Below are 26175 nucleotides of genomic sequence, written 5' to 3' on the forward strand. Positions count from 1 at the left end.
GTTTGGAAAGGAGGAGGGTTAGCTAATATAATGGCCCGAGCAGTTAGTTCACAAGTGACGAAGAGTCCTAGTTGTAGGTCTCTCCTCGATTTGTAATGTATTTATTTTATATTTATGCGACATTTTCCTAGTCAAATTTTCAAACTTTGCTAGCAAAGCTGGCTGACAATACTTTGATTAAGTATAGAAAATGTGGAACGGTTTTAAAGATATAAACCACGTGCAAGACTGACATGGGGCATAATATAAAGCAGTATGGGGTCAACAGTATGCGAAAATCGTAACTATTTGCTAGATTAAATATTGGCAATTTAGTCAAGATCAAGTAAAGATTAAGGCTAACCAAACCTAACCAACCTAAAACTTGGCGTCAAAGGAAAGAGAAAGTAGGCATTTCCTGCCATGTTCGTTCTTACGTGATTAGTCACTCGCTATATTTGCCTATATATATGCGTATGCTTATTAGCGTACAACACATATGTACGGATAGCACATGCTGATCCAAAGAACAAGATGGTAGGGATTACTAGAAGATTTGTGGCATTATTTTTTGTAGTCTAATACGAACGGATTGGTGGATCTACAAAATACTTCGTTTACATACATGCGAGGAAACGAAGCATTCATTTGAAATAACTCACAAGTTATAAAAGGAGATTCACATATGAAGATATGAAAAAGTTCAACAAATGTCTGAAAATATTTCCCCAACATATCAAATATTATTTCCAAGCAAAAATCTGCAAATTTTGAATCGAACATACAGAAAAACATATTCTGTAACGACAACATTCAGAGAGTAAAAATGGGTTTGCACATTAGAATCAATACAGTGCGCTGTTATTATGCTACTCCAGTTAGGCGAGATTTGCATAGAATTGTACCAGGTGCGGGGAAAGTGGGTTGAGCTGAGACACTTGAAATCCTTTCAACGATTTGTAGCCAGTGCAGACTGGGTGCAATGGGTTTGATTTTGGAGGATTAGAATTGAATGCGAAGCAGGAAACGGGTCCTCACCGGAGGAGCGAAAGTGAGAAAAGTTGAGAAAGTGAATTGAGCAGACTTTCATTCGGAAATAAATCTTGGCGTGATGTACACGGGCCTGAGACAGTATTCTGAGCAGCCTTTCTTCTCACCGAGACCTGGTAAACAAACACCCCCCGTCTCCTTGCCACGTGCAATTTGCGTTAGTAATTGAGAACTGTTTCCCACCCACCAATATCCACACGATGCTCTTATCTGATCGGAGGATATCCTTTTTTATCAATCGAATCATAAAACTACCATTTCCAATTCTGGTAGGACACCAAAACCTTTGGCTCCCTATAAACAATGTTTGTTGTTTTTTCTGCGAAATAATTCCCTTCGAATAAGAATGAGGTCAAACGTCTCTTAATTTGTTTATTTTCGATTTTGTCTCTGCAAATACCCGAATTGACAGGGTTATCTAGCAGGAATTTAATCATAATTTGGTTGTAGGAATTGTTTCGTTGGTATAATTTTAATGCTCTTTCAATGAAAATATGAGAATAAGTAAGTTAGCATATGGAGGACATAGAAAAACTGCTCTACGAGACCACAAAACTGTGTCGAGTGCAGGTGGAAAGCATGGAGATGCAACAAAGATGGATCTTGAAGGATGAGTGGATTGGAAGAAACATGGAAATATTTTGGTAAGGAAACACAGACGGCGGTGCTAGAGGAGAGGAGCAGTGAAGTGAAGAAGAAATATTGTTGGGAATATAGGGAAACGTTTTCTAAATGCAAAAGGACTTCTTTGATCGCAAATCAATGATAAAGGTTTCTGCCCCTCCTCCGCCCAAGACGCTGCACTCACTTATACTTCATCCACGAGAAGACTCAGATTTCTGCTTTCCCCTCCGAAGCCCTTCCACGCCAGCACCACCGCACGGCTCCAACTTATTCAGACTTCTTCCTCATCTTCCTCTTCTTGTTTTCCCCGTTGCAGAGTGAATTGATAGGATGTGATGCAAAGACCGACCCAGCTATGCAGCCTTTATTCCGTCCAGCGGAGAAGGAATGAGAGGAGGCAAAGTTACAAGTTTCTAAATATATGGGGTCTCCTGGTGCTAATAATGGAAGATGGCCAGCTTTTATTTATTAGTAATGGCCTTCTCTCGGTATACATATTGAATGCTTTCTAGGTGGATAGTTAGATGAATTGTGAAAGCCCTTAAAGTCTTCATGGGTGGAAAATAAGAGGACGTCAATGGATTTTTACCGTATACATAGTTTGCAAAAAGAGGTTAAGGAGATAGTAGTCGGAGATATGAAAGTGAAGAAATCCTGTCATCCCATTTTAAATGAGGACCAAAAAATTATATTTAACTTAATAATGCATCATAATTTGATTTAGTTAAAAGCGATGCATCGTGATCATTGGGAATTTGGTAATATTTTTGCAATTTAGGGATACCCTTTCTACTCTGATGTACACGCTCATTAATGATGAACTCATTAACGTCTCTCAAATACGAGTTACTTATATGAACACGAATTAACAGATTCAAGCAGAAACAGCTTACAACATGAACATGTCTTACCGTGGGATTCCGTAACCCACTCTAAGGCATCAGCGTACTTTACTGTGAGGCGCCTGCAGAAATACGAAATAAAATAACTATTTTCCTTTAATTATTTTTTTAAATATGGGAATATTATTTACCGAATCACATCTATCTGTTCAAGGGTAAGCTGAACAGCGTCGAGGTGTTGGCTGCCACAGGGAACATACGCCGAGAACACCTACATTACAAGAACATACATAATTATTCGCAAACAATTTATTTTTCATTTATTGCGCATATATATTTATCAGATTGAGTGCACATGCATAATGCCTGCGTAACAATGTTGACAATATAAATACTATCAACACAACACTTGTTAATGTTTCCAGCACAATAGTGTCGCACTACATGTGCCTACTTTCATATCTCCATATCTATCTATCAATAAATCTGCAAATGGGCCAGTTAAGGAGATATGGACGAGGCTGGTGAAAGCTTGAAAGTTTAAGTGTCAATGTTCCATTATTTTATGGCCATGTTGATGCTACACACGATATGGTGTAGTACGTACACATTTAACTCTTTCAACCAAAATAGTGCATGCCTGGTGTATAGTGAAAGTGAGCTCTGTGTGCTATATGAATTTGATTATCTTCCGGGTCTTGCTTATTCACTACTTTCATTTATTTTGCGTGGCAGGAGAGAATAAAATTTAAAGAAACTTGCACTAAATAGATTGTGCTACATATATTTTATGCCTAGATAAATATCTGCCGTCTCATTGCATCCCATTATTTCTCTCCTCAGACTACTCATTATTTTAACTACGCGATAGTGGCCGAATATGTACTTATTTCAAGAAACAGTTGGCGAATGATTTTTTTTCCAGAAAATTCTGCTAATATTTAAATCTAGCAATATTCGAATAGAAACTATAAAAAATGTTTAGGCGTGTTTGTAACTGACGTGAACTGGTGCGGGGGGTGGTAGGGGTGACATTGCATTGTTAGTCGAACGAGTCGAGTGGTCTTATTGATAACAATTGATTCTTGCTCAGCTGAAGCTTATATTTTGAAAAACTTTTCTCTTTCAAGACTTCTTTCACTTTCTCAGCAGTTCTACTCTCCCAGTCATTTACCGTCAAAACTTTAGTGGCTCCTTTACAGACATTCTATTCAACCAGTCCTCACTCACTACTCGACTTTCAACTTCAACTTGTTTCATTAACTAACAACTAATCAAATCGTGAGACACAATGACAACTCATTCGTCCACGTTTCACTTTTTACAGCACTATATACGCAACACTTGGATTCAGCCAAAATTTCAACGCTTCAAGAATTCTCAATTCAATTATTGCTGAAACTGATTGAGTCTGTTCACTCACGCCACGTGATATTCCCTGACGATTGGAAGATAAAAACTTTGCAATTTATAAACTTTGTTTTAAGATAGAGTTCTCAAACAGGTCATGCCATATTTCAATTACACTTCTTCTTCTTCTCCTACGCCTTGCTTGAATTTCATGAGAACTACACTTTTGTCTTGCACGTTGAAAAACATCCATCTGCCTGGTCGACGGCGAAATAAAATGACTCCATTTAATAATTTATCCTGATGTTGATTGCATCTGTTGTGTTTGTCACCATACTGTGTAATTTATGGATTAGAAAGGCTAATTCAAATGGAGATGACAAAGAAAATGGTAGTGTGGAACAAAAGCGGAGGGTGGAGGATGACCGCGATATATTTGCCATTTCGTCCGGTCACCACCAGACACGGTCTCTTGCATTGTTTGAGCGTAATCAGATCAGAATAGAACAGAGCCAGCATTCTGTCCTGTTCCGGTGGTGGTAAGGTTGCGGGTAAAAGGATTAGCAGTGTCAGAGGTTGGTTGTAGAGTGTCTCAAAGCAAAATGACAATACATGGAGGTTCATTGTTATGCGCTGAAGAGATGTATAATTTAGATGAGATAGTAAAAGATGAACAGCGCACCTGGCACCCAACCATTCCTTCTTGAAGTCGCAATAAATCAGTGTGTGACCACGTACTCCTCGACCAAGGTTCCACTTTACGGAGGTCCGCTGAAATAATAAGCAGATACACAAAAATTAGTGTGTTGGATTAACCCAAATTAAGAGTCAGTTGATCGTAGTGATACTTTGTGTTTGACTAATACGCATAATTGATGTGCACAGTATGTAACATATTTAATGCTACGATCACATAATTTTTGTTTGTATCGTCATGATCTCGTAATTTTTTAAATTTAAAACTCCGTAGAAAAATGTCAAAAGTACTGAAATATACATTTGCATACAGAGAGTCCGGACTCTCTATGCAAATGTATATTTCAGTTTTTGAATTTTCGCCGCGGGGGCGATTTTAGACCTCAAACCTGTCCTTGGCGAAAAATTCCTGTGGGCGTCAAAAAAATCGTACACGGTCCGACCAAAGCTCATATTTCTTCTAAAGATATGCCGCACCCAGTAAAAAATATTGCAAAGTTAAAAAAAATTATCCACGAAGTTTTTTTTCCGACGTCTCAAATCTTCTCAGAAAAATAATCGTGACCTTTGACCTGTCTGTGATATTAAAAATCGGCGACGAGGAAATTGTCCGTAGATACTTTTGACATTTTTCTACGGAGTTTTAAATTTAAAAAATTACGAGATCATGACGATACAAACAAAAATTATGTGATCGTAGCATTAAATATGTTACATACTGTATATTTCGGGTAATAACGCATTCAATAAATCTTACCTGTAAAGTTAAAGTCCTGAATGTTATTTCTTAAAAATTTTCTCAAATTCCATGGAAAATCGTTGTGCCTGTGAAAACAAATTTAAAGAACAAGTTTCATTTTGATATTTCATTACTTCCCATGTTAGCTCCAGAAGGAGTCGTTATAAGAGAGTTTTTTCATGCTTCATTTATTTGAAACGGACGACAAATATAAATTTATGTCACTCGAACAAGTGCAACTAATCTGCGTTTTATGTAGCAAGTTGTAAATGATATTCTAGCGATACAAAGACAAGAAAAAATGATACATTATTTTACTCTGATTTTTATGAAAAATTCAACTAATCCTAAGGAGGGGAGGTTGCGTACCATCAACTCACGGATCTCGATGCCCTTTTGATATGTTATAGTGTCCCATGAATGAACAATAACCCTTAAGTGGTTTGATTCCATGGCCACATTCGCGCCTGCCACACCCACTCAAAGGTGCCCAAAAAACCCTTTCACTTCAGCTTTCACTCATTCAAAACCACGCCAAAAATCCAATTTTACTCGGATTTTGAAATTTCTTTCACAATTGTACTCCCAGATAGTTGTTTTCTTATTTCCAACATCAAACTCAACTTTTTTGATGATTATGTGGCATGCATAATTTGCTTTGTTAATTACTAGAACAATGCTCATTCAGAATTTTAAATTTTAAAAATACTAAAACTTCAAAAAGTTGTGTTTGATGTTGAAAATAAGAAAACAACTATCTGGGAGTACAATGGTGAAAGAAATTTCAAAATCCGGGTAAAATTGGATTTTTGGCGTGTTTTGATTGAGTGAAAGCTGGAGTGAAAGCGTTTTTTGGGCACCTTTGAGTGGGTGTGGCAGGCGCGAATGTGGCCATGGAATCAAACCACTTAAGGGTTATTGTTCATTCATGGGACACTATAACATATCAAAAGGGCATCGAGATCCGTGAGTTGATGGTACGCAACCTCCCCTCCTAGCGGTGTACATCGTAAACAGATTTATGTGCATGCTAAAATTGCATTGAATAGGATACACTAATTTCAGACACAACGACCGATCGTTGTGTCTGGAAACAGAGAAACCACAGAGTTTAGTTCTGAATCAATTCTGCAATATATTCTCAGCAATTTCTTATAATTAAACACACAACTTGGGTTACGCCATTTCAACCACCTTGAAACGGAAGGGGCAAGTATGCGTTCACACAGTAGCTAACAATACGATGGTGTGAAGTGTAACCCTCCGATTTGGTTGAAATTTTGAAATTAAGTGGTCCATGTCAATACAACCAATGTTTCTTCAGACAGTTTGTGCGATGGTCAGAATTTGTCAAAATATTTGAGGTACAAGTTGAAAAATGGGCGATTTTTACCAGGCGGAGGAAGCAAACTCAAATTCCCGTGCTAAAAATTGCACATTTTTCACCCTTAACCTCAAATATTTTGCCCAATTCTGACCATCGCACAAATCGCCTGAGAAATGTTGGTTGTATTGACATGGACCACTTAATTTCGAAATTTCAACCAAATCGGAGGGTTACACTTCACACCATCGCATTGTAAGTATGTATATATTACATACATTTATAGGCAGATACTTATGTCAACTGTCAACTGGAGTCTGCACTTGAAAGTTCAAACAGAGCAAGTCAAAGTTTAATTTCACTTTCCAATTTCAATTTCAAACTTTGTTCAGCAATTCAAAATAATATATAAGAGTTAAAAATTGATCATTGTTCTGCATTTCAAGAGAACACATTAATAAATATTGTATAACAAATCTGTCTGATACTGCATCTGCCTCATAATCAAAAGTTGAGACTGGTGACCGTTCAATTGTAACCGAACTTGTGCATTCTAGTTTATGCAGATGCGATAGTTAATTTTAAATATTTACTAAACAAATTTAACCCCATCAATTATAATTTCTCCCTGTTTATTGTTAGCCTCACTTAACAAAATTAAACAATTGTAAGCGCTTATCCTTGGGTGTGAGAATGAAAACGGGTTCACCAACAAATATCATTAAGAGTAGTGTCAATATTTTCACGTTAGTGATTAAAACCAGGAGAGTAATTGGATGCCCTATTAAAGTTGACTTATCAACTAAAGCTTTACCCGTCATCAAACTTTCAGTGCCGCACAGCAATATAAAATAATGTTTGTAATAATAGTGCTGCACAAACCTCCCTCCAGTGGGCAACTAATGCGATGTTAGTGAAAGAATAAAATTCCAAGTGTTTCCCTTCTAAATGCAGATTACATAAAACTGCATTGCTGTGCAGAAACAGCTCTGTAATTGAAATCACTCAGAAACTCGCGATAGATATTTATATCCAAAGTCAGTCCTACCGAATGTCCATGCATACCCGCATAAGGACAAACCAAAGAGATTTCTCTCTCTCTTTCTCTCTGTCGTGAAGGCAGAGACGCAATTTTCGAACGGCTTTTTACAAACTTTCACAACCAAAGTTTTCCACTGGGATCTAATTGTATCCACTCGTTCTCTAACCAACACGGAAACTGACACGGATGCTAATTGTTAAACTTTCTCTGTTAAATTTAAGAGTGGCATAGATTAACTATTCTCGTCCGGAATTACAAGTGCCCGGAATATTATTGATTCTATACCTGCATATTAAATAGCAGGAAATAAAGATTTGCTAGTTCAATAATTTGATAAACATAAATAATAAGTCTAAAACTTAAAAAGTTGAGCAGATTGCCTGCAATTATTATAAACAGCGACAATTAATACAAAAGTGGAGCAAAATTTATTTGAATGTTCAAAGTGACTGTGTAATAAGGTTATATTCATTTATGCATCCAATTATACTTTACACGTCGGTCGGCAGCTCTGATTTTGCTCGGTTATTACACCCTGATCGTCTGGCTATGCACAAGGTTGGGTTGAATTTCCATCTTCTGTGGGGAAAGAAAGAAAGAGTCCCCGGAGGAAAAGTAGTTGTGAAATAGGGAAGAGCAGGATTCCATGAAATGGCTCGAGTTTCTCTGATTGCCTAATAACTAACAGTGTTGCATAGATGACAAACATTCGAAGGAGACAGTTTAAATAGTCGGGATTTTAATGGTGACATAACTTATCCTCGGGCACTTTCACTTGCTTTCCCTCCGAATCACACTTTATCTCAATTTTCAAATCGAAGGAGGAGTTTATTTCGTAAACTTTTATTATTTCCAGTTGTTGTTTAGAAGATTAGGCATTTTGTCATTTTATTGATCCAGTAAAAATTAGTGTCCGCCGGTTGGGGTCAACCCCGTTAGCTGTCGATTTATACTTTGTGATGTCGTTTGATTTAGACCACTTCATTTATGCACATTAAGTTCTTCCCGTTTTGCTGGATGTGTCGCAAAAAGGGCAGAGCTAAGTGTGAGGCAGACAGACAGTTACAGGAGGATTGCCAAAGTTCGTGAGTGGTTCACTTCGGTCTGCATTAGCTTTTACAGAGAGCATGTCAGAATGCAAATTCTTACGTTGTCTCGTGCATTTCAATTTTCTTCCTCCTCTCCTCCGCACCCATCCAGATTAACCTTTCACTCAACATCAATAAGTACACGGGACCCCTTCTCTGTTTGTATATATGGTCAGACTTTGTCCAACTTAGGACTACACTCTACATGCTTTATTTATTATTGTTTGAGTGGTTCAATGGAACTAAAAATGAGAAAGAATGAAGATACGAGAAAGTTGGAAAAATATGAAAATTTTCTAAACTGATAACTTTTTCGTTGTTCAAGTTGCAAATTCTTTTGCTGCATGAATTGTACATATATTCACATTAAATTAACATGCTTGTTGGCTCATATTTAGCAAATGGTCGCAAGTTGTAAATGTATAGCGTAGGTTTTCAAATTCCTCTAAAATCGATAGTTTCGGTTTCCAGATGGAAATTCTTGAGTGCTTGTGGATGTCAAAAGCAGATATCTGGTTGCATGCTCTTGACGTTTCTAACAGAGTTTAATTAATTAGACGATTATCCAAGTGATCCAATATCCAATTTCGTAATCTCAGGCGAAATGCAAATCTCCCCAAGAATTTATGTATTTTCTTGAAATCAAGAAACCCCCAAAGATATTTTTCCCCGTAAATCCACAATTCTACTCACATAAGCATTAAGCAAGCAAGCTATTGTGTACATACCTATGTGTATGAACGTAATAGAGTAATTTAAGGAAGTGGTCATATGGCACTAAAATCAGTCTTACGTAAGCCAGTAACGTGTAACATTCTCCTTACCAAGTCCACTTTAAGACAATATCTATCAGTAAAAATGAACTCGGTTTACTTTTTCGTGCTGATTTTGTGTTTCCTAACTACTTTCTCCAACTTTGTCTCAAGGGTGGAATCCTTCCCGATATCAGCCGATAACCGCGACTTATTATTAGAAGCCGATTATAGAGTATGTCGCAAAGAATACATATACATATTTAAATATCTTATTGTGCTGAACATGAATATATCAGGCATTTTTTTCTTGCCAACAGTCAAACTATGAAGATTACAGATCACCCGAGTTAAAGAGACGACATCAGCGAATGCTGTGTTTCTTTTCCTATATTTTTACTAACAAGTGTTAAAGAAAATTACAGAATAAACCCACTGATTTTTTTAAATGCATTAACAAAGAGTTGTGTCACAACTCACAAAATAATGTCCCACAATAAAGAAACTTGTGTAACATAGGTACTTATTATCTGTTTCTGACTTGTAGCAAACTGTTATGTATTTCGACCCATATACATATGTAGCATCACATACATTCGCCACATGCACATAGGTCAGCATGATGTCTTCAGAAGGCATTGCTACGTGTATAAATTAGTAATTAAGTATGTACAAAACTTTGCCGTGGGAAATATATGAACTTCTAGAAAGATTGAGAAAAAATACTACTTGCTTTTCCAACTTGTAAATAAAAGTGTAAGGCTTTCATCCGTTCTGAGTAGTGAGCGAGGACTATAACCGCACAATTATTATTATCAGTGAATAGAAACCACAACTGTAATTCTGTCAACCAAATGGTTTGGAATCGAATTAATGGAAGGAAGGAGGAAAACCGTCCAAATTCCAATCGCGATGACAACCATAATGACGGCACAAAATTGGAAGAGAAAATAATTATTTGGTGGCTTGTTGTTGTAAACCTTCACGATCCACAACTATTCAGCTCAATACAAGAAATCCTTGATAATGATGTTACTGTTGCTACTCGTGCATTTGTTTTCATTCCTCCTGAATAGCTAGCGGAAACACTATTGTGCACTATCCTAAAATCAAAGTATCCTCAAATTCTCATTAGTGCACTGTAGTTCCGTTACATCTCCAATACTTGTCGCATACCTTGGACAGCCTAATGTTCCGTCCGAATCAATAGGAGAAATGAGTGCATACAACGTGAAAGTACGTATACAAATACTACATTTTATGGGCAAATAGCATTCTCACTCTGAATGAATCTGCATTATTCTCGCACAATGAGCTTACTTGGGTACAGATACAATTATATGCACTGCTTATGTATTCTTTCCGGTGTTAATATTTAAAGCTTAAAATTAGCAAAGATATATTTAATAAACGCAATCTAACACATAATGAATAGGCAATAAATGTCTGATGGGAGCATGGAACATACAGCTGTGAAACGTGTCTTACATATGTACATGTCGCCCAGTAATAAAACATTCAACTAGGACATACATACAAACGTCGTGAGAATCCCTGCAGTGGCCTTACATAAATGAGACCACTTATGCCATTCCCACAGGATCGCAGTCGCAGTGATCTAACTCAAAATTAAAGCCTCCACTTTACAAACCGCAATAAATTTTCCTACCTACGTGTGACTGAATTTGTCAATCAATACCCATCCTTACAGCAAACAACCCAGGTTACACTACTTGCTGGAATTCTGCATACAAATTCCGGAGAATGACGCTTTTCCGTAATTTAATGCCAATGCAGTTACATATGTATGTGCGTATAATGTGACAATAATAATGTAGGTTAGGTGCTACATAAAATGAAGACCGTTATTGCTGTCAAACTTGCAGCATAGAAACGGTACACTTGAAAATTTGTCCACGTGGGCGAATATACATATGTAGTATGGACAGTGCGCAAAAGTTCGTATAAGGTTCGCTCGACTGTCGTCGCATGTAACAGAGACGAAACTCGGTGACTGATACGGAAACATACCTTTATGACATTTATTGTTAACGCGTTTCCCAAATTCCTTGAGGGACACGAGAGAATATGTATATAAATCTTATGGGCAGTTCTCTTCTACTATGTATTGGAGAGAGATAGATATTCTCCGGAGGGACACAACCGATTTCGATATAGCAAAAAAATTGCAAACCAAAATGTTACAACTTCCATATCATATCATGCTCAACATAATCTCTGTGATCCGTCTTCTGCTCTTCTGATTCGACCCTTCCGACCTTCGAAGGTAAATATCTAAAGCCTGTTCAACTTTTGTAATAAGACTCTCGCTCTTGCTACTTTTTTGCCAAACGCTCAAATGCCATAGTGTGGTCATGTCAAGGAGAACTTCTCTCATTTTCTTCAATTTTGACCAAAGGATATCACAACTTTAGAGAAAGCCTGAACTGCCATTTATACTTGACATACCTCATATGTGACACTGACTGGAATTCTATAGCTCATACTCCAAACTTTGTACTAACCTACTAACCAAACGACATACATGGTTGGGAAACTTGAATGGAAAATCCCAAACTTTGCACACGATTTAATAGGGATGCGTAAAATAGGCACAAGAATGATGCTGGCATAAAATGTTCTTGCGTTAGACATAAACCACGTTAATAGTCTGACTGACTGAAGGTAAAAGGAAAACATGTTTTATGGGAGCAAGGTGAGCCATAATCTCGTGTAATGGTGGATGATGCTACACAATCCTGGAGAGAAAGTATGAGTCCTTTCTTGTGATGTATGTATGGTTGCAAGTTTCGTTGTATGAGGCTGGTCTGGCAAGAGGGGCAGCAGTTAGCAGTGCTGAATGACTTGGCGTCTTACTCTTCCTCAACTTGTACAGTTTAAAATCAAACCCAAGGTCTCCTGGAGAGAGGAGAGAATGAAGAATGTGAAGCGATTGCATAGTAGCAGCAGCAGCAGCAGTGGAAAGATGATAAGAAGATTCGTAAAGTTTTGCTCTGGTGATGAGAAGAAGACGAAGAGGATCCAGAGGCACTGTTTCCAACTGCGTTTTCAATTACTAGTTAATCTTGGAGAAAATCCATCTTGCTTTGTTGGTCTTCAAAATCCTGACGACTGATTCTAATGTTGTCTTAGCAGAATCCTTGGCTGAGAGATGAATAAGAGACGCAAGTGAGCAAGTAGCTCATCTCGCCAAGAACGAGAGAGAACGAGAACGGTCTAAAACCGGGAGCTTTCCACTTAACCATTTATTACATTTTCTTCCTCCTCCTCTCCCTTCGCCTGCCCCTTTGTAATCCACAACCGAGTGCCCAACTCTGGAAAATAAACCTCATCTGTCTCAATACTTCATTTATGCATGCACGACAGAGTCAAGATAGACAGAATACAGCCAAAATTATGTCGAATTTCAAATTTGACTAGTATAATTCTGCAAATATAATTTTACCACAGCTCCACGCTTACATACATTCATACATAAATACATGCATATGCATATATCCCAGTCGATGGAGTCCATATCGATTTATTACCATTATTAGGGAGAAAGTAGATAAAAGGATAAGAAAAGCAGGCAAGAAGCCAATATCTTGTTCTCGCTATATCGCCACACTATCAAATCCAGCTCTTTCTCTTATAGATGTCCATTTGTCAGAGCACTTGCAAACCAGCAGCAAACCAAACTAACCAACCAACCTGCAGCATAGTCAAGTCACCAAAACCGAACAAACCCTTCTCCAGCAGTGCACCACCACCAACCGAATCATCCACTTCAGTTGGATCGGTCTGCGGACTTTCTCCATTTTAGCCACAACCAATCTCGCCATACGTGTATGATGCACACGACGACGAGGAGTAGAAGCGATGGTGCTATCTATAGACCAACTGGTAAATACGTTCGTAATGTTCGTCGTCTTCGGTTAACAATTAATTGGAACATTGTCCATTCTAATCAAAGCCCTTCTCCAAAACTTGCCAGATCAATTAGAGGAGTGTGATTGTGAGAACTGATACAGCAGCAATCCACCCTGGCCAACTTCTCATTCGTATCTATATGACTCGGACTATATCCTATTTCAAAACAGGTTCCCACGTGTCGCAATTAAACTTTTCTCAAAATAAACTTGACCATTCCGTAGATTATTTATATGCCACACACAAATACGTGCATATCATGGGATAGTAGTTGCCCGCTTCTGAGCTGGGAAGAGAAACAATAAAGATATAAATTTGGACCGAAAAGAGTTTTCAGTGTCATTTACCATTTGGAGTCACAATTGAACCGATGCGTCTCATTCGTTAACTGGAGTTGCGAAAGAAACAACCATTCCCAGAAAAGAGGACGGTTGGTCATAATGTAATTTTCGGAAAAAGTTGTTCCGAACGAGTGGATTGCCTCCTTTGCCTCCAGTGAAGAAGGTAGTGATAACTGCACAACTTTCCCCAAGATGATGGGACAGTTTGCTAACTAACAAGCCCTGTTGGGAAGTTGAAGAAAGCACATCAAGTTATTCGTTGCAGTGGTTACACCAGATGTATACTAATAGTATCATTGGTTTCGTCGTCCCTCACTTGCTCACTCCAGGCAATCACATATCTGGCCTTCCAGAGTACCATCCAATCCGAAAAGAAAGAAGCTGTACATGGAACAGTCAGAGAAGAAGAAGAAGAAGACGAAAAAGAAAGTGAGTGGTATCTGTATTCCAAACGACATAGGCGGTGACGGTGAAATAAAATAGCTTTATTTGTGAGGCTACAGATCAATGAACTGTTTCTGCTCGGCTTGACTATCGTTAACTCCTTGATTGTAGATCCTGTGACCTGTTCCTCCTCAATTGATATTGCCTTTGCACTGCGGTTCATAGTCAATGGAGTCAGTTGTAGCAGTGTTTCAATAACAATGGTGGATCTGTTCCAATGTTCAAACTTCTGCGGCACCAGCATCATTAGGATCATAAACTTCAGATAAGGCAGGACAGAATCTTGCTCCAACTTGTTCCTATCCGCCTCTGCCGCTTTATTATAGCATTTCCAATAAAATTTCAAATCATTCTTCTCCCAATTGCCGTAATTATCATTACTTTAACCATTAACGAATGATGACCAAAGTTCAGTCGCATTGTTTAATTCGTTATCTCAAAATGCGTTCGTGACTCTGACTTTAGATTTTTTTACCACGTAATCTAAATTTTCACCATTATTGAACGGTACGAATGTAATAATACGGTGCTCGCTTAAAAAATTCGCATTATGTGTTTCCAATAATGAATACAAATGCAATTAGTATATTTATAATTAAATTTTCCTAAAAGTCAAAGTTATACAAGTGTCTACAAGCCAGAAAGAAATCTATTCCCATCATTGTTTTTGTAACAGTGAGCGCAGTTTAATTTCCCATGGGTTAGGAAGAAGTGCACCCTGGCAATTAATGTGCGCCTTAGGAGACAAGCTTTCAACATGAAAAATAACTCGCAGCCTCATCTCTCCGGTGAAGAATCTCCAATAAACTTTCTTACTGGGATTTTGTTTGTCTAAAAATTTTGGCCTTGTCCTTCGGCAGAGATACCTTGTATCCGAAAAAGTTTACAACCCAAGATAAATTACTAATAGAACAGTCAAGAGTAGAAAAATGTACAACTGTCAACTCGGGAGAGAAAGACCGACGTGTATGTTCGACCACCACATTCTAGTTCAGACCGTCTGAGATCCTGCTATTATACACAACTTTTTTAGTACTCCACTGGTCAGACACGCATCGACACGATCCACTGCTCGTCAAGTTCTCAGACAAGTGAAACGGATTTCATCTGGAGAGTCGATCAAAAGAAACGACACGAGGATTTTCCACCTGTTCCACGCGCTCGGACGACCAAATAATTGGCCTTATAAACTGAAAACCGAGTTGACCAGCTATAATCACTAATAAACTAATCCAGCTCATTTCATTTAGCAACCTTTCTCCTTAGAGGGAACGACCGTTAGGTAGGAAAAAGGAACTTATAGTAGGTTATGCAACCTGTATACCACATTAGCTCGGTAGTTACATGTGGATATAGTAAATACGTAGAACATGCGGATTTAGCTATTAAATGGGTTGCAAATCTACCAAGCTTACTGTTTATTATTATTATTATTAAACTGTTAAACTGTCTCGTGAGCTGTTGACGAGCAGGAAACATTTGTCGGCTGAAGGAACCAATTTGGAAAGCTATCTGGTGGAAGTAAGAAATATGTATTGTACGTCATGTGCATTGTTCTAGGCTTAAACAGAGCAGCAATGGAGCATTACAATTTTCATTCCATTATGTACAGGAAGAGAGAGAGGGGAAGGGGTGTTGTTGAGCACATATATTTCTATCTGCCTGGTTGAACGGGTGTGTAAAGAGTATCAAAAGACGAGCAAGTATATCCGCATGTACATGAGTACGAAGGAGAAAGGCTCCTTTGTTTCCGATTTCTCTCTCCAACAACTGCACTACAGAAAACAGAGGAGTCGGATCCTACGTGTTGTTGAGAAGGACCATTTTGTGTTTTGAGAATGGAATGAAATGAAAGAAGTTGAAGACAGAGGAAGAAAAAAGAGATGTCTGTGGGATGTCTTTCCTTTCTTTGGAAATAATACTTTGTTCACACAACAGCCGAGTTGCCTATCGCTCGGGCTCCGTCTTCTCTTCACTCACAACTGTCATCATTTCTCCGTCGTCGTCGTCCTCCCAAAGTAGCAATGGCTACTAATATCTATCTCTCCATCCATCCGTCCAACAATAATGATATCAAACACAAGAACGATGAAATTGTGCTTTCTCCAGACCATGCTCTTATTACTTTTACTTATTTACTGCAATATTCAAAATGCCAATTTCGTGTGTAGCTTGAACAAGGACACGGAGTAGAATGAAGACTGGGAATCATACTAATATTCATTGACGCTTTGATCATCAGCCATGTATTTATATTACATGCATGCAATATGATATTTCCTTTGTAACTTTGTAATTGTCTCACGAATGACGTGCATATGTACACATGAGAGAGGCAATAATTCTAAAAACAAGGGTGCTTTCTGTATCATAATTAATACTTCTCTTGGCTCTATTTCATATTCTTTGATATGGACTAGTTTTATTTCTGTAAATGACTAATAAGAATAGTAAGCAGGCTGTCATCACTCACCCATCAATCAATGGAACCTCACGAAGGATTTTTTGAGCAGCCTGCAAAGAAATACACCACATAAATGCATAAGTAACGTATCCAGAAACAAGAAACAAATTGCGCCTTTACACTCTGTACCAGAATTTTTTGTTGTGTTGAAATAAAACAAATTTTACCGTGAGTCGTTCTTGTGGAGACGTGATGAAATCTTCCATCATGGCCAAAGGTACACCAACGCCAACGCCAACAATGGCTGCCAAAAACAGCACGCAGCAAACGAAGCACCAGTGCTTCATTTTGAGATCCACTCCTAAATAAAAATAATTCATGTTATATAGACGATTATTTTGACACGTTGCAACTCATTTATTAAGAGTTCCGGACGTTGCACAATCCCCATTTCCAAAATCCACAAATAATTAAGTAATAAACTTTTCTTGTCAAAGGAAGGAGACCTTGGTTAAAGGAATTGTTAATTAAGATGAAATTAGTGGCAGTTATTCAAGAAGTGTCATAAATTTAGAATGGCTTCCTCCTTCCACTCAGGGTGACTCTATATACACATAAGTACATACGTACAGAGTGGTCGTAGTCGTCGTTCTTAGCGTGGTGAAACTGTTTGTGAGGCTGCAACAAGAAGTTCCCTCGGCTTGGACGACGTAGAGAGAGAAAGTTCAAATCTATGCTGTGCTAACAAAGTGCGAACCTTGTTTGAGTAAAGGATGCTTGTAAAGTGAAATTGATGTCATGAATAAATTATTGAGCCAAGCCTACATTAATTAGTAACTCCATTTTGCCAGATCGATTTTTGATCTTAAATTTTCTCTCCGGGCAAACTTGTTGGAAAGATTATTTGCAACTCTACACCGTGTGACTAACTAAATATGCATACCCGCAGCCAGCCATACGCTTAGTCTCTTTCTCCATTATGTTAATCTTTTGTTACACATAACATGGCAAACATGGTTGTGCAATGTAATTGCAAAGAGTGCCCAGAGGTCTGGAAAATCGAGAAACTTATTAAATTATTTACTAGTCGAATAAACTGTGAGATTATAAGCAGGACGTAAATTGGTAGTAGAGGAGCAAATGGAAAAAAATCTATAAATAAAAAAATATGTACAAAGATAGCGCGTTTCGCCTTCGGAAATACTCCTTTTGTAGTCGACAAATTAGCTCATGAGTTCCCAACCAAACTAGCTTTCGTGCAGTGAGTCACAAAGGAAACAAAGCGAGACAACTTTATCGAACAAGCAAGAACGGATGAGAATACATAAGGAAGTCGTCATGTAAAATACGTGGTGATTGACGCAATTTTTCATTTGCACTTGTTAGGTTTGTCTTAACAAATCAAATTTTTGACGCTTGGCTGGACAATTTCCTTTCTTGAAGGAAAATTACTTGTCAGTCTGAGCACAACAGCTTCCAAATGTTCCCATCATCACCAGTCACACTTTGCCTTCTTCATGTAAACAACTCTGATTAACTGACAAACGGTAGTCCTTGACTGCTTATCACGAACCATGACGATGATGGAAAGCAAAGTGGATGTGTGTCCGACGTGAAGTAGCTGACATGCATATACTTGCAGCCTTACAAACAGCTTGGTTAAACAGCTCAGACCGTGTCTTGTCAATAAATTAAGTAGTCAATGGGGGAGGATGAAATGACAGACTGATTCAAGCTGTTTCCGCACAGTTGGAAAGTGCTTCTCTGTAGTTTGCATTTGAAGTACTCAAACATTTAGTCGTTTCAAGTTCCGCTTGCTATGCTTCCCAATAAAAACAGCTAAAATAGAAATTATCCTGCTATAGAATTATCATGCGACGCATTGGAGGGACGACGAGTCTCATTGCTCATTACCAAATCTTTTAGTTGGTTAGCAAATGTTGACGTTGGAATTACAAATCTGTGATTCGGTGAGCATTATGTGTTTCCGTTCTTTCTCCGGCAAGCAAGTTGCTGCATCAGCCAAATTAAATGTCAGAGAAGGCTGGTCTCGAATAGTCCAGGCAAACCTTTGTTCGATAATTATGTGGACACTGTTTAATTATTAATATATGTTTATAACAATCAAGAATTTGTTGTTATATATATAGATATGTATGTTGCTTATTCGATATTTATTGTATTATATTTCTTATATATTTCTTAATGTATGACTTAAAATTTTGTATTGAATAAAAAATTACTGAATTTTAATTTTGTAGACTAATTACCAAAATTCTGAAACACATTTTTGGCACAATCACAAATACAGCAAGATTTGATAAAAATAAACATTGCTACACGATTCTGGGCTAAAATCAAAGGTGTTGATTCTGATTTCCATTTTGGTGCTAACATGTAGAGAAATGCTACTAAGTGAAAGTTGATGCCAAAGTTTCCTAGTTCTTGGCATACACAGAAGCACTTTGCCAAATGCAGATGACTACGCAATGATGGCGTCGGTGCACCGCAGGTTTATGACAAACGACCTCAATTTGTTTTCATAAACGAAGACAAGTCTCGAGCAGAGGTCTTACTTTGGGCAATTTATTAGATGGACTTAGTTTCCACTGATGATGTATCAAAAAATCTTGCTACTGCTGCTACCAGTGCTAGTAGCTCGGGAAATTGTAACAAGGAAAGTAGTAATCTAGTTTGATTTGGTCAGGTACGTTCCATTATTATAAATTATGCTTTAAGCCAGTTCCTCTTCCACTTTTATGACAAAACATGGTGTGGGAACAACACTTGTGGGACAAAGTTTGTTCACGGGGGCAGGCGTCGTGTGCATTTATACATAATTTCTCATGTCTACGTAACAGTTAGAAAGCTTACACAGGGGCCCGGAAAATGTTCATGAATGCAAACTTGCTTTTATTTTTGATGCACAACGACGAGGGATGAATTGGTTCTTGGATGATGATGATGATAAACTAAAAAGCTCACCAACCACCCACGCTTCATTGAAGCTGTGCACCTTCGTGTACATATTTTGGATGTGAGTGTGTGGAGTGGAGGCGAGGAGGTTGCATTTCTGATTTAATTTTATATATGAGGCGGGTAAGAGAAAGTTTTGTAAGGAAAAGAATTAAGACCTCTCGAGTCGCTGGGTGCAGCACCGTTTTCTTCTTTGCTGTTGGAACTCAGAGAATCTTGTTCGATAAGAGTTCCTCCGCCGTTAATTCTTACTGCAGATCCGTTTTGCCCAGGGAGGCTCACGACCGTTGAAAATCCTACAGGGCTTACTCGACTTACGTCTGGGAGTTCTATCACATTCGGTCCCTGTAAAGTAAAAAAGGAAACACACGTATAGCGGAAACAGGGAAGAGATAAGAAGTTTGCATTGCTTGCTGCTTGCTTTATTTAGCAAAATCTCTATTCTATCACCTTCACCCTGTTATTGTTCTGGGGTTTGCTGCGTCTGCAAATGACGTTGTGAGTCTGTCTTAATTACTTCGGGAGGTGGATTTTATGTTCCCTAGGAAATTGAGGACCTTAATGCGGATGAAATTTCATTTTAATCTTTTTGAGTGCGTGAGCACAACGAGATACATAATGTATTTATGGCTGTATTAGGGTCCATTTAGATAGGGCATGGTTTCTTCTCTTAATCCAACATTTAACAAAAATGTATTTTTAATGTCACCCCCTAAAAACTCTCGCTGTAACTCGTATTTTTGCAACATTGGGCAACAACCAACGCCAAAAATTCTTTGTCATAGTCACCACAAAAAGACGGCTGTGAACGAGGAAAAAAGCAAGGACTTATAAATACAAGGGCGGCAAGGACTTGGCACTCGGAATACATAACATGCATTTGTATTTCGATCTATTCTTTCTCTTCAACAGTCCGCCACTGTCCTCACACCCAACTTGCGAAACTTTTTCAACTTGCTGAACACGAAAGGAGACATCAACATGCAAGTTCATTCACTTTCTGTGTGATGGAAATAATCTAAATTCATGGCTCGTTGAGTATAACCTTGTTGAATGTGGTAAACGTATGAGTGTGTTATCTCAGAAAATTGGAGATGAACAAACTTTTGAGATCTCAACATACAAACACTCGCACACATTTGGTTAGGCTTAAATCTGATTGAAGAGGTGCGCATTTTGCATGTTTGTATCTCAAATCTCTCTCGAAAGCAGCCTTAAGCAATTTGCACAATTTGGAATTACAAAAGATTAAAACATTCAAAAACCAGAACTACACAGGGACGGACCGAATTAGTAGAAATCAGAAACGTGGAAAGCCCCAACGTGCGTGGGTGGAGAGGGAAAAAAAGCCCGTTAATATGTTTTGTTGCTTGGTTGGTACATTGTATTGAGGCGAGAGGGAATTTGGGATGGTGGTTCGTGTGCAGCTGGGGTTGCATAAGTGAGTGAAAGCAGTAGTAGGACGAGTGAAAAAGGTGGGACCGAATGAGGAATGTGGTGAAAGGGACAGAGGAATTCCGCCACCTCGCTGCTCACGTGGATGGAATGGCATCCAGGAGCACCGATTCTTCTTCAGAAATTGAAATTCGAATGGCTTTTTATTGGGTCAGCCGTCTGAACAGAATCACTCTTTTTGCCACGAAAGGATTTATTCTTGAGTCTTTAAAGGGCTCTAATGCCTCCTAAACTGGTCACCCAACTCAACGCTCGCTCTCTCGTCCAGCAGAATTTCATTGCCTCTCCTGCGAGCTAACCTATGCGAGCTGGCAAGCGAGTGTAAGGTGTTGTGTGATGCTTTTATGTCCTCTTTTGCTGTAAAGCTAAGCCAGACCAAATTCTTATTTCTGCTTCCCTTTCCTCGCTCAGTGCTCTCCATAAGATCGATAGTTCCACCTTCCTTCAACGAGAATTACGAGTGTCTTAAAATCCCTCGGAATCGAGATCTCAAACGCTCACATAACTCCCTTAGAACATCAGCTTTAACTGCTTTTACAAACATTGAGTACAGACACCATCATCGCAACACAGGACACTACGCTGCGTATATGAGTGCAGCGAGACGGGCAGAGCCAACTTGACACACACACTTTCCAGAGAAGAAGAAAGAGGCTCCTTAAATATTGTAACACTTTCACTTCCTTTGTCTCTTTGCTTTCTTTTTTCTTGATAAAACATTTCGAATTAAATTGTGCAGCATATAACCAGCTGCCTTTAAGACTCACCAGTTTGCATATGTATGAGAACACACAAGTGTGAACATGTATAAATAAATGTATACAGTTTATGCAAAAACAACATTCAACTCCGCCTTTGACAGATGAAATTGTTGCACAGTTATGCCCAGGATTACAAATTTGGCATCATTCTCATAAACATAAGCTGACACGGGTATCCAATCTCAGTTGAATTATAAACGGATATTTATTCAGATCATCGTTGACTACGTGATAAACGGGGAGTCTTAAAGGAGGAGGAAAACGTGGAAATTTCGGAATGAACTACTTGAAATGCTGAATTGTTATGAACTGGAAATTGTGCAATCAAGAAAACGGCATGTGATTTGGGAAATAGCTCAAGCAGAGATCCCTCCTTCCTTCCCCCCTCGCCGTCTTAGCCTCCGCACAAATTGAACTTCTCCATTTTCCCACTCGGCAGGTTTTGCAGACAGTTCAGTGATTTATGTGGATATTCTTCAAAGGTCAGGCAATTCAGACTTTGTTGGAATCATAACCGTAAATTTTGTATAAGCAAATTGAATAATCCAAAGAAGGGGCCTTGGATAAAGTTGAAGCCAAGAAGCAGCAAGAAAACTACTCCCCCTCACACACAAAAGTAGAAATTCTGCACGAAAAGTCACTCAGTCGTCGGCATGCCCTGTGTGCTCCGAGAGTCAATGTTGAATTGAAAAATAAAATAGGGCTTCATCTCCCAACTCGTGGACGCAATTCTAAAATTCTACATTTGTGTATACGCACATTGTCTAATCGTCTCATGACATATTAGGGGAAAGATTACACTAAAAGTTCTCATTTCAAATTAGAGATCGCTTATGTACATGAAGCCAAAGTAATTAAGCGGCTTTAATTTATGAGCTTAATTTTGCCGAAAATTTAGACCATGCTTATTTATGATGATGGTCTGCATGCAGGACGTACATATTATTGTTTACATGACCAGGGAACAAGGAATTTGTCTAATCCTTCATTTACCGACTTACTTTCTCCTCACAAAATATTTAGCATGAAAACCCTCAACAAGAAGGGATCCATAATTTTGTGCATCTTGAAGCTTTTTTGTATACCGTATTGTTAGGGAAACGTGGGCTATGCATGTACTGCATTGCCGATGTGCAACTATGTACGTAGGTACTCTTATTTTCACAGGAAGAGCTGTTAGTTGGCAGTTAGGTTTAGCGAGACCATAAAATATAGCTTATTTCATTCATGCCTACCCACACCAGCAGAGAAAACGGTTCCCTGGGCGGCGGGGAAAGCGGTTCACACTACATAGGCGGATGTCAGAGGTCTGATCTGTGATGGTTTGGCTACTTCTTTTTTGAATATCATTTGATGATTTACGGCTGAATATATTGTGCGACCACTTTCGGCAACCCTTTCTTCTAGACTTAATCTTCCCTCTCAGCAACCTTTCACTATCAGACTTCATGCCAAACTGCTGAAAGATTTTTAAGAATAAAAGCAATCCAACTATTATGTAGGTACTTTTGTATGCGCTGCCAAAGCTGCTCTGAGTTTGGTACAAGTGTACGCTACCTAAATTGAATTTACGAAATTCCCAATTTATACACACCTTAGTAATCCAAGCAATAGAGAATTATGTACACTAACTTCCAAGGCTGAAATTAAATTTGGTTTCTCTTCAAAAGCTTACTTTAAGGGAAATATTTGATTTATCAATTATAAATATTTAGTACACATATTTATAATTCAAATACTTTTCAGAATTAAAAAAGTTTCAACAGCAACCTAATAAATAGAGAAACTTGATACTATTTCAGATAGTTTTGAAAGCCATCGCATCTTCGTGCATGCAATAGAGAGAGATCTGAAGACGATAACTTTTCGCCTAGCCCCAGGAATTTTGCTCAGAAATAAATGAGTAGTTTCTTTACCGGAGCGTAAGACCAACATGTTCATCTCAAAGCTATACTTTTGATGTTTTGAAATTCAAATTAACTATCACTGACTTCAATCTACAGCTAATCCTAAGATCATAAAATTTGGGGGTGAAATAGGCAATTAATTTTCATGGGGTTCTGCATTTTAAACTCGCCTTGTCTTCTATACACACTTACGAGAACATAGATAGATACGTGAATATGTAAGACAACAAATTACAGCCCAGAGTTTCTACGAGGAAAGCCATAGCTCAACTGCAAAAAAAGTAAAATTATATCTCATCTCAAAAAAAAGTTTTTTTTGAACATTTGAAAGGTGGCATGAATATTTTCAGAGACAGGTTCAAGCATCGGATGAGTGGGGAAGTGTCCCAGTCTTGCACTTCTGCCTGGCTGAGCTCCAAAGCCGTAATAAAGTCACAATAAAAGAATCAATATTCAAAAATCCGAAAGAAAGTTAAATTGACAGCCGAAAGGTTTGAATAAAATTATGTTCGCCCCATCCACCCGTCGGTTTGGGTGATGCCTCCAGCAGGCAACCCATCCTGTTCTGCATAATTTGCTAAAAGAGGAAAGCACATTAGGTTAACTTATTCGCCAACTGTGCTGGTGTGACAGTGATGGTGGTGTCGCATGATGTGGTGCAAATACTGCACACGTATATCGGCGCCGGATACACAACGTATGCACGTGTGTGTGCCTGCTTTAACGAATGTCGAATATATAATACGGCGAATATTGCTGGGGGGAAAGTTGAGTGAGTGAGTTGGTTCAACGGAAGGAAAATCCTGCATGTTACACAATTTCTTCTTCGCATCCCGCAGCCGGAGACTGTCTAACAAATTTCATTCAAAAATCTTTGCTAATATTCCAGAGAAAATGAACCGTGTCCCATTCAGGAAAATCGTCTTTTCCTCTCGTCTTATCTCTCTGTTTCATCTATCAGCAAAGAGAAAATGCCCTTCAGCTGATTTACCAAGTTTCATTTCCCTTCAGCTACTCAGACCCATGTCGAATTGAAACTCATTCTACCACGTTCTCTCTCAATTTGGCTAACTTTCTCCGACGACGACCAAGTTCAATAACTTGTACGGAAGGAATCTGCAAAAGAACATGGGGTGAGGGGTTCCCGAGGAGGAGGGTTGAGCGAGAAGGAGGTACGATAGGCGACCCACAGTGGGGCTATGCATCTCTCTCTCTCTCTGGGTCCGCTTGCTGAAATTCTCTGGAGCAGACAGGAAGAAAACGGGCTCTAATGCGCTACACTATGGCAAAAAGTTACATTAAATTAGTTGAAGGGTATGCATATGAAAATATATGTATCGCTAGGCTCGATTTCGTGAGAGTTTATGTTCTCCCAAGAATTTTGCAAAACTTTTTTCTACAGAAAGCATTTTAAATATATATGTATGCGAGAAAGACTATGCCATAACTGAAGGGCATTAGACTTGAGTCATCTCTTTGCAGATAAAAACGACATAAACTTTACTATGTACAATATACATGTAAGGATGTATGTGTGTAAAAATGGGTCTAGCACTATTTACAATATCACTTCCTAGTTTAGCCTCACTGGGCGAAATGAGCCCAATATCTTCATTGTAGTCCGCGATATGATGATTTCAGCAAAGTTAAACTGTAACCCTAATAACGTTTTACATTAATGATGAATCCGATGGTTGGATTCATTTCATGATGGGAACACATAATTGCATCTGTGCAATTTGTTGTAGGAGAATGATAAATGACTCAAATTAATTATTTCTCTTCATTCATCAGACCATTCCTCATAACTTTTTGGGAGACGGGGTGCTTCGAACTGCTCTACTTTCACTTTCACTTCCACACACTCTCCTTTCTATATGCCTCCCTCAGCAAATCCCACATATGAACCTGTTACATTTCTATTGCCAAGAATGTTGCAATTCACAATGATGGAAAAAGCAGACCAGGCTAACCATCACTGCCACAGCATTCTTTCACCAAGCTGAGCCAAACCAGAGAGTTAGTCGGGAGGGAAGAGAAACAATAAAGTCAGACTAATGTATTGTGCGGAGGACAGACAAAATCCTACCTCTATCTAATAAGTGTCATGAGCTAATATTATGAGGAATTTTGTGATGGCAATTTCTTGACGTTCATATCAAACCGAGGAAGAGGGAAGAAGGCCGCATACTTCATTCCGACCACCACCGCATCCCGCACAGAGCTTTGCTTTTGGCTGTTATTACCCCCAACCCTCAGGACCAACTTTCACCAGCTTTAATAAGTACGTACACACATCCCATGCTTGCGATGACATATTGTATCTATGACTTATACACAGGGTAATTAGGATGCAAACCAGGATGCAAACCAGTTTCTCCTTAGGAGAAACCACGGACAACAAAAAAGTTTATGCACCCTGGATGCAAACATTATAAATAGTAGTTAAATTACATAAACTAAAGTGG

At 38.5% G+C, this 26175-nt stretch overlaps 1 protein-coding gene and 1 long non-coding RNA gene across 3 annotated transcripts in view; one reads left to right on the top strand and one right to left on the bottom strand.

Annotated features, from left to right (window-relative positions):
- LOC110842206 (dipeptidase 1) overlaps positions 1 to 26175 on the bottom strand; it is a 76962-nt gene that overhangs the window by 14047 nt on the left and 36740 nt on the right. For both annotated transcript variants that reach the window (XM_035846927.1, XM_035846926.1), the window contains exons 2-8: positions 19743 to 19929; positions 16836 to 16969; positions 16678 to 16718; positions 5299 to 5366; positions 4528 to 4616; positions 2687 to 2766; positions 2565 to 2617 (exon numbers count right to left, since the gene is read on the bottom strand). In XM_035846927.1, coding sequence (XP_035702820.1) covers positions 2565 to 2617; positions 2687 to 2766; positions 4528 to 4616; positions 5299 to 5366; positions 16678 to 16718; positions 16836 to 16955 — 451 coding nt within the window. In that variant the 5' untranslated portion in view covers positions 16956 to 16969; positions 19743 to 19929. The remainder of the gene's footprint in view (positions 1 to 2564; positions 2618 to 2686; positions 2767 to 4527; positions 4617 to 5298; positions 5367 to 16677; positions 16719 to 16835; positions 16970 to 19742; positions 19930 to 26175) is intronic.
- LOC110862534 lies at positions 9518 to 10019 on the top strand. The gene is made up of 2 exons (XR_002549191.2): positions 9518 to 9721; positions 9807 to 10019. It is a non-coding gene; the product is annotated as an uncharacterized LOC110862534 (long non-coding RNA).

The sequence above is a fragment of the Folsomia candida genome, unplaced genomic scaffold (genome assembly GCF_002217175.1).
Source record: "Folsomia candida strain VU population unplaced genomic scaffold, ASM221717v1 Fcan01_Sc001, whole genome shotgun sequence".
Lineage (NCBI taxonomy): Eukaryota > Metazoa > Arthropoda > Collembola > Entomobryomorpha > Isotomidae > Folsomia > Folsomia candida.